This window comes from Puma concolor, chromosome E3, assembly GCF_028749965.1.
Source record: "Puma concolor isolate L17-30 chromosome E3, mPumCon1.1.hap2, whole genome shotgun sequence".
NCBI classification, from domain to species: domain Eukaryota; kingdom Metazoa; phylum Chordata; class Mammalia; order Carnivora; family Felidae; genus Puma; species Puma concolor.
In genome coordinates this window covers 7,951,690-7,959,743 of record NC_141682.1, presented here as the reverse complement: position 1 = coordinate 7,959,743, position 8,054 = coordinate 7,951,690, and the positions used below count along the sequence as shown (strand labels likewise).

General features: G+C 61.1%; 2 protein-coding genes across 8 annotated transcripts; one reads left to right on the top strand and one right to left on the bottom strand.

The window, feature by feature from the left end:
• Positions 1 to 120: 120 nt before the first annotated feature.
• Positions 121 to 1,994, top strand: SAP25 (Sin3A associated protein 25). 7 transcript variants are annotated; one of them, XM_086692742.1, is made up of 6 exons: positions 121 to 594; positions 770 to 870; positions 976 to 1,079; positions 1,177 to 1,330; positions 1,448 to 1,545; positions 1,627 to 1,994. In XM_086692742.1, the coding sequence occupies exons 1-6, from the start codon at positions 137 to 139 to the stop codon at positions 1,912 to 1,914; spliced, it is 1,203 nt and encodes a 400-aa protein (XP_086548868.1). In that variant the 5' UTR covers positions 121 to 136; the 3' UTR covers positions 1,915 to 1,994. The 7 variants fall into 7 exon arrangements, with proteins under 7 accessions (XP_086548868.1, XP_086548866.1, XP_086548864.1 ...); XM_086692740.1 differs by having other exon boundaries at positions 1,165 to 1,330; XM_086692738.1 differs by having other exon boundaries at positions 1,153 to 1,330.
• A 157-nt stretch (positions 1,995 to 2,151) lies between these two features.
• On the bottom strand, positions 2,152 to 6,242 carry LOC112859926 (uncharacterized). Its single transcript, XM_086692732.1, has 3 exons — positions 4,228 to 6,242; positions 2,884 to 4,019; positions 2,152 to 2,520 (listed from the first exon to the last, which is right to left on the bottom strand). Exons 1-3 carry the CDS (start codon positions 4,622 to 4,624, stop codon positions 2,512 to 2,514), a joined length of 1,542 nt encoding a protein of 513 aa, XP_086548858.1. The 5' UTR covers positions 4,625 to 6,242; the 3' UTR covers positions 2,152 to 2,511.
• Between the last annotated feature and the right edge of the window lie 1,812 nt (positions 6,243 to 8,054).

Below are 8,054 nucleotides of genomic sequence, written 5' to 3'. Positions count from 1 at the left end.
CTCAGGTTTTGTGTGTGTGTGTGTGTGTGTGTGTGTGTGTGTGTGTGTGTGTGTGTGTGTGTGTGTGTGTGTGTGTGTGTCCGTCCGTCTGTGAACGAAAGCAGTGCTTCGCGGGGAAAGGGTCGCCTCCGCGTTGATGTTGGGGTTCTGCAGTTCCCCGCACCGGGCGCCACCCCTCCATAGCCAACGGCTGCCAAGCACGGGCCCAGCCACCCCCGCCGCCAGGGGGCGTCCGCGGGATCCCGGCGGGAGCGCGCGCCACGTGGTCCGGAAACGCGCTGGGCGTCGGCGTGGCGGCGAGGCCCCGCGAGCTGGGCGGGGTGCTGCGGGAGGTGAGGGCCGTGAGGGGGCCGCGTGGGGCTGCGAGGGGCGAGGTGGGAAGCACGGACGGTGCGGACACGGGGCACGGAGCGGCTGGCCTGCGCTGCCCTCCCCCGCCAGAGGCGTCATGTTGCCTGGGCCGCCTCGGCGGTGGGACGCGGGCAAAGAGCAGGCGCTCGAGGAACATGGCTCCTCGGCTGGCAGTGACCCCGGGGAGACCTCGACCTTTGGAGAGGAAGCCCTGGAGGAGCCAGGAACTCCCCCGCAGGACAGGTGAGGGGCTGGGCGGGAGGGAAGTCCGACAGGGGGCCCACAGTGTGCGGAGATCTCCGTTGCCGATCCTGAAGAATGGCTGTGCCCAGACTCCATGCGCCAGGCACCCTCGGCCCTGCCCAGGAAGTACCGGGGGAGGCTGTAACCGGTGCACCTCAGTACCTCCCGCTCCCAGCCCGCAGTCCCGGTCCCGAAGGCCCTCCTGGACCCGGAGAGAGCTGCTGCTGTCCCGGCCTCCCCCAGGCCTGGCTGCGGATCATTCCCCGGGAACCCCAGGTAGGTTCAGGCCTTGCGGTCTTTACCCCACAGGACCCTTCCACCGACTCCCGAGCCTGTTTTAATCTCTGTTCCCCCCCCCCCCCCCCCGCCCCGCCCCAGTAGCCCTTTCCCCTCAGATGGCCTGGGAGGTGGCCCCCTCAAGGATGACCGTGTTAGCACCATGGGATCCCAACGACAAGGCTAAAGCGGGACCCCGGCTGGTGTGGGTGAGTTGGGAGTGCCTGCGGCTCTGTCCTGGGGGTGGGGCAGGGGTGCCTTCGGAGGGAGCCCAAGCTCCAGTGTTCTGTCATGCTCCCTTCACAGGGGCCCAGCTGTGCACCTGGCACCTCCTTCTCAGGCCGGACCTTGTGTCATCCCTCATTGTGGCCACTGTATGAGGCAGCCTCAGGCCGGGACCTCAGGTCCCTGGCCCCTGCAATAGGACATCAGAATGGAGAGCATGAGCCCAAGGATGCAGGTACTTTGCTTGGGCCCAGGGACTCTGGAGTGGCCCTGCACGAGCTCCTCAGGGAACCAGTGCAGCCCTTGCCGATGTGAGAACCCCAGCCTGCTGCCCTCCCAGCTTCTCCTCCAGGGTTCCCAGTGATGTGCTGTGAAGATGTCTTTGTTTCAGACCCTCTGCTGCCATGTGGGCAGCGTATTCCCCTGTATCTGTCTGAGGCCTCTCAACAGGTGAGTGCACTTCCTGCCCTGGCCTTGCCTATTTTTCATGCAGGGCTTGGGAGGAGACACTCCACCCTCCTGTCTCCTCAGGTGATGGGCTCTCTGAAGCTGCTGCTCCCACCTCCTATCATGTCTCCCTGGGTCCTCCGCACCCCATCCCCTCGCTGCCCTACTGCCTGGCTCAGTGGGCCTGAGCTCATCGCCCTGACTGGCCTCCTGCAGATGAGCCAGGGGCCTCCTAGACCTGTGGCTTTGGAGGCTCCCACACCCCCTGCTGGCCCCCCAGACCCTGTATCTGGTCACCCAGACCCCAGTGGTGGCCCCAGCTGTTCTCACTGCACTGACCCATCTGCCCCTCAAACTCCAGACACACATTGAACATACTCCTTCTGGGTGCAGAATGGGTCCCCTACTCCCCTAGACAGCTTGTGTTGACAATAAAAGTGTTGGTTTGCAAACAGGCTCTTTGTAGTGAGTAGCAGAGTGGGGCATGGAGACAGGGGTGGGGTCTCTTCCTCTACACAGCTTAGGCTGCCCTCCCCTCAAATTCTTGTTACTCATTGGTCACCCCTACAGTAGCTCAGGGGAATCCACGGACCTAAGACCTTTCCAGGCTGACCAAGGAGGGCACCTTTAATAGGGCAGGGTGTGTGTGGGATCCACAGTACAGTCCCCCAGACAGTATTTGGAAGCAAGAAGTCTATCAGCTCTGCCAGGCTCCATAGAAGGGAGGATTGTGTGAACACATGGCTGGTGCTGAGAGAGGGAAATCAGGGAGTAAGGGGGTGGCACAGCACTTTTGGGAAGCAGTAGAGAGAAGGTACCTGGTGCTTTCAGCCCTCTTGCTTTGGGGTCCTAGGAGTTCAGCCCTGGGGCTGGGGATTAGTTCTTTGGCTGGGAGGAGACACAAGGCAGGTAGGGAGGAACAGGTCCACGCAAGAGAAGTCAGCCAGCCTGGGAATCTGGAGTGATGCTTCAGGAACTCTGCCAGGAGAGAAAGGATCAGGGCTTTGCTGGGGGTTTGTGGGCAGGAAGAGGGGAGGGTGGCTCTAGAATTTTATCCGTTAAAAGAATCCAGCTTCTTGGGGAACCTTTTCCTGAAGATTCCCCAGGCACCACATCTGGAAGGAGCAGAGTGGGCAATAGGCCTAAGGGCAGCTCAGAGCTCTGCAAGTCACAGGTCCTGGGGGGGGGGGGGGGCAGCGGTGCCTAAGAGCCCCTCCAGGTTTGGAAGGGTGAGGGGAGGAATTGAGGGGAGCTGGCAGGAAGGCATTTGTCCTGTTTTCTCTCTCCTCCTCCCCATCCATCCGTCAGCTAGACTGGAGGGGGCTGCCTGTGTCTCCTCACCCGAACCTCCCTGAGGTTCTGGAAGTCGATGCGGGCATAGCTGTGTGGGTGGTGAATGCTGGACCCCGGGGTGTCGCCTTGAGCCTCCAATGGAGGGACCAGGTCCAGGTCTACATAGTTGAGGCGGTTTTTGGCCAGGTCTTGTATGGCAGTGCTCATTCCTAAGTGGTGTGGGGCCACGTACCTGATGCACACATACTCTCCTGCTAGCTCCGAAGGTGGTTGCAAGCAGGGATGAGCCCCTGTCGGTCCCCAACATTCCCCGACGGCGGGAGGGGGGCCTTGGAAAGAAGGTCCCGGCCTCCTGGGCCTGGGCGTATAGGAACGGGGCAGGGAGCTCAAGGAAAAGGACCCTGGCAGAAAGTGGCTCATGGGCACGTATTCAGTGCCCCCGCACCCCTGGGGCTGCTCGTGGGGAGGGGCATGGGCAAACGCGGCAAGGCCCGGGGGTGCCATCACCATGTAACCACCTGCTTGGCCACCCCCCATGGCCTCGTAGTTGCTCCCAGCTCCCATGGCTACGTAGCCCCCGCCCCGCTCCAATTCCCCAGGGTGCGAAGCTGCAGTCGCCAGCGCCGCCAGGGTCTCAGGGGTTGCTTTCTCCTTCCTCTCACCCACGCTCCCGCGATGGCTCAGGCTGCTTGATTGGGCTGCCAAGGCCAGGGTCGCATAAGGTTGGGAGACAGAGGGTCTGTAAGAGCTCGTCGGGGGATCCCTTGGCAGTGGCTCAGTCCTGCCACCGGCATCATCATCCCCGAGTCGCTTCATGGCGGCCAGTACGGTCTCGTGAATGCTTTGGGCCACCACGGCATCCGGCGCCTGTAGCCACAGCTCCCCGGGGCCCGTGGGCGCCGAGCGGCCGAGTTCCAGGAAGAAGAGGGAGTCTGCGTGGCCGCAGCGGCGCACGCTGAGCAGCGACAGGCGCAGGGCCGGCGGCGGCGAAGCCTGGGTGTCCCGAGAGCCTCTGCCCTTGGGCTTCCGCAGCAGGCTCAGCACCCCCGAACCCAGGCACAGGCGATAGCGGCCGCTGCCCAGGCCTCGTGTCCTCCCCAGTCCCTTGGGCCGCAGCGTCACGGGCCAGACGTCCTGAAATGGAGCAAGGATCCAGGCCCTGGGGTCCTCGTGAAAGCTGGGACCTGGAGAGATAGTGGGCTGATCACAAAGGGCTCCTGGGTCCGGAGGTTGGAGTCACTGTGCCCCAAGAATTAAAGAGGTGTTAACGCTTCATGTTTGAACTTCATATCCGAGACTTGCTGGGACAACCTAGGATAAAACCCGCGATCACCCAACCCCCGGTTCCCAGCCCCCCGCCGCGTCTCCACCTGCCAAGGGGTCGGGCCTCACCCGCGGCCGCGCGCACCTCAAGCAGGGCGCTGTACCACGCCTGCTGCTCCGCCTCGCAGGCCGCCGCCACGCCCAGGCTGCGGTCACGCGTGTACAGGAGGATCAGGTGGCGCTGGCGCGCGTCCACGCGCGTGCTGATGGTGCACGCGCCCGCCAGGCTCACGATGAGCTTGGGCGGCGCTCGGCCGGCGCGGAACTTCTTCTCGCTCTCGTAGCACTCTAGGCTCGGCGGATCCGCGCGCAGCACGAAGAAGCGGCGGCGCTGGGACTTCTGCTTCCGAAGGTGGCCGCAGAGCCGCACGTCAGCGGGACAGGCCCTGGGCCGCGGCAGTACCAGGGGCACGTCGCCCAGCTCGGCCTCTGGGGCCGCCGTGGGACCACCGCCTCCCCGCTTCATCACGGGCCAAAGGCAATATAGTGGCCGGAGTAAGGGCTGAGATTCAGTAGGGTGGAGGTGGCGGTCCTCAGGGAGGAGGGCAGCGTCCAGACAGGTTGCCACCTGTCTTTATGCCCAGCGTCTCACCCCTTCCGACTTGAAGTTTGGGCCTGGGATCTGCGGTGGACCCCTCGCAGCGCGCAGCGTGTACCCCAGTGGTTGCCCGGTGGCCTGCGACACACGGGGCTCCAGCGGCCTCTGAGGCCTGACCCAGGCCAGCCGGCCGGCTCCCCGCGCCTTGGGTCGCCTCCTGTCCCCTCCCTCCCTTTGCCGACCGCTCATGAATCCCCACCCCCACGAGGTTAACCCTCATGCGACCGGAGCGCTGGACACCAGGCCGTGGGAATGAAGTCTGGGAGAGGTGGCCTCCACCCCACCCCAACCACCCTTGGGCTGGGGTTGCAGGGGCGGGGAGTGTGTGGGCGTCTCTACAAATCCGAGCTGACTGCCAAGGAAGCGACGACCGAAGTGAGGCAAATGTGAGTGGAACTGTGTCGGAGGCAAAGGCGCAGGAGTCTGCAGTCCTGGAGATTAGGGGACCGCCCTTACTGCAGCACTGCCTTTCGCTCCTGCCACTGGCTACTGGGGCTCTAGGCGTCCAAAACCTGTGTCCTCCATTCCCACCCGGGAATGGTTCTGTACCCTTCCTTCCCAAGCCAGCCTAGGAGCCAGGGCCACCAATCATTGGGCTGTGCTGATTTCAGAAGAGCTGGAGTTCAGTTTCTCTCTGGGTTTAGAGTGATAGGAGGGGTCTTCAGAGAAGACTTTTGGATTGGTCTCTGTGCACAGACCATTCCACCAGAATTCCAGTCAAGGGGACACTGAAGGAGAACCCGGGGAAGAAGACACCCTCTCTCTGGGGCACTGCCCTCCCGCTGCCCTCAGCCCCTTCTCACCACCACTGTCCCAAAATGCTACCATGGGCCAGCTGAAGGCTTTGATCAGAGGTGCAGACTCTCTGGTGGGGGAACCCCATCCTAAGAGATTTGAGATGGAGTTGGGGTTCAGACATTTTACATCCCACTTCTGACCCTTTCAAGGATCATGACTCCTGCTGGGGTGATGGCGCTGGTCACCACACACTCTAGAAGACACACCACCAGGAGATGACACGTGGGTGGGAGCCTTTGAGGACTTTGTGCTATCATTCTCATGGCAAGTAAGATAGCTAAGGGTGGGGGTAGGGTGGGGGAGCCAAGGGTCGAGGAGGGGATGTGGGCAACTGAGTCTTAACCCTATTAAAGATGACATATTGGGGGGGGGTAGATGGCATATGGGGAGGAGGGCTATTAAGTAGGGAAGAAGATATAGCAAGAACACTGAAGCAAGGGAAGCCTGTTCATTTTCTCAGACTAGTCCATAGGACATGACAGCCTGAGCTGGGAGGGCAGGTCTTCCCACCCATGCTTCTCCACTCCCCAGATTCTTCTGGAATGCTGGAGAAGCCAATGGTGCACTGTGTGGAAGCTAGGATCCTCAAATATCTTTTCACCATCATGTTGAGGGTGAAATGCAGGGAGCCAACCGTCATCATGAGGATGGGCATCTGGCTAGAGGCAGGTGGTGCCCAGGTCCCCCCTGAGCCTCTGGCTCAGCCATACCGCCCCCCCCCCCCCCCCAACCAAGTGCAGGAGAGGTGCAGAGAGCATGTGAGCACTGGGGCCAGTGGCAGCCACTACTTTTGGTGGGTATTGGTCAGGGAGAGGCAGGTATGTGATGGCTCCATAAGTGGCCCCCCAAACAGAATTGTGCTCAAAGCCATTGTCTCCAGTGTGGCCTTGACACATGTACCAGGTGCAAAGTAGCAAGGACACAAAAGAGATCTGCAGGTCCCTCCCCCTCCCAGTGCTGCTTTGAGGAACAGGGCACCCACAGGGCCTACGGACTTGCTGTGCTCCTGGCCTGGAGCCTTACTCTCCAGGCTTGATTTCAAGCTATCCACAGAGGGCCTCTTCATCCCTACTCCTTCCACTCCGCATCAACCAGGCCACCGTGAAGCACCCCAGTCCTTGTGAACTCACAGCTGCTGTCACAGAGACCAGCTCCAGACCACCTTGTGTCACTGAACCCCTAAGTGCTGGGTACAGATAGAGCAGAAAGCAGCAGGGATTTGAGTACCTGGGTTCTGGGCAACAGTGATGGTGTGGGGTGGTAATCAGTGCCAGGTGATTTAGCCTGCTGGCTACCAGGAAAAGCCTGGAGCCAAACAACTGGCCTAATCAGTTGCCTTAGCAACAACATTGCCCTTGGCCCTCCCCAGACAAGATCTTGTTAGCCTGTTGCTCTGGTAACTCCACTTGCTCCCCAGGGACAGGAAGTGGCAGAACCTCAACCCCGCTGGGTGAGAACACCTCTCCCAACCTGAGGGGTCTACCTGTGCATCCCTCTGCTGGGTGCAGGGTAGCGGCAGGATGGGATCTCCACATTCTAAATCCCTGTGGAAGAATCTTGTTACCAGCGAGAGGAGCCTAAACAAGGAGAATGGGGTCCTAAGGCTGGGCTGTTCCTATCAGCCCCTTTCTCCCCCATCTGGAGTTCTTCCCCCTCTGTGGAGGAGGGATGCAGGGACACCGCCATCTCCTGCCTTCAGCCTTCCCTCACCATGGCTCCCAAGCTCCAGTCTGGAAGGAATGGAGTTTTCACAGCCATCCTGAGGACTGGCTCCTTCTTCCTCACCCACAGGGGCGTGTGACCTGCTGAAGGCTGGGGCCAAGCCAGAGGACTGTTGTCTGCAGAGTGTGATCACAGCACTGGCCAGAGGGACATGAGGACTTGGTCAGAAGCCCGGTGGGAGCCTGGGTGAGCTCCATGGTGTGCCTGCAATGGGGTTCAGATTTGTAACCCCCCAGGCAGGGCCGTGTAAGTGCGTCCTGGGGGGGTGAGGTAGGAGGAACACAGCCCAGTCATTTAGACATTTTCTGTTAGGCCAGGGATTTTTCCATTCTTTGCTGCTCGCCTGGACACAGGAGGCCCCACGGAGGCAGCACTGTGGCTGCTCTGCGCCAAGAGAGGCAGCTGCAGTCCTAGTCTTGGCCTGTGCCCAGGGAACTCGAGTGTTCTGTCCTGGGGTTGAAGGCTGACCCAGTGTAACTTCTCTGATTGGTCACCCTGCCGTGGCCAGTGAGCTGGCTGGAGTCCATGTTGGACAGAGTGCCCAGGATGTGGGGAGGGGGACTGCAGGGAGGTCCTGGGGCCCAGGCACCAGGCAGTAAGGAGACCCTTGAGAAACTATAGGAGTGTGACTGAAACAGCACAGGCCCTTTCAATGTCACCTCCAAACCTCAGTGCTTTTGGTTAGGAAAGGGGGTTGGGGGTGGCTGGGGAAAAATAAGAAAAGGCTCCTCCTCCTACCATGCAACAGACCAGCTTCCTCCCTTCCTGGTTCTAAGCA

Bases quoted from the DNA above. Each gene is read 5' to 3' on its own strand.
- SAP25 (XM_086692737.1), top strand. From the start codon at position 137: ATGTTGGGGTTCTGCAGTTCCCCGCACCGGGCGCCACCCCTCCATAGC. The intron at 595-769 runs GTGAGGGGCTGG...TCCCGCTCCCAG, and splicing joins GGAACTCCCCCGCAGGACAG to CCCGCAGTCCCGGTCCCGAA. The intron at 1,546-1,626 runs GTGAGTGCACTT...CTGTCTCCTCAG, and splicing joins TGTCTGAGGCCTCTCAACAG to GTGATGGGCTCTCTGAAGCT.
- LOC112859926 (XM_086692732.1), bottom strand. From the start codon at position 4,624: ATGAAGCGGGGAGGCGGTGGTCCCACGGCGGCCCCAGAGGCCGAGCTG. The intron at 4,020-4,227 runs GTGAGGCCCGAC...CTATCTCTCCAG, and splicing joins TGAGGTGCGCGCGGCCGCGG to GTCCCAGCTTTCACGAGGAC.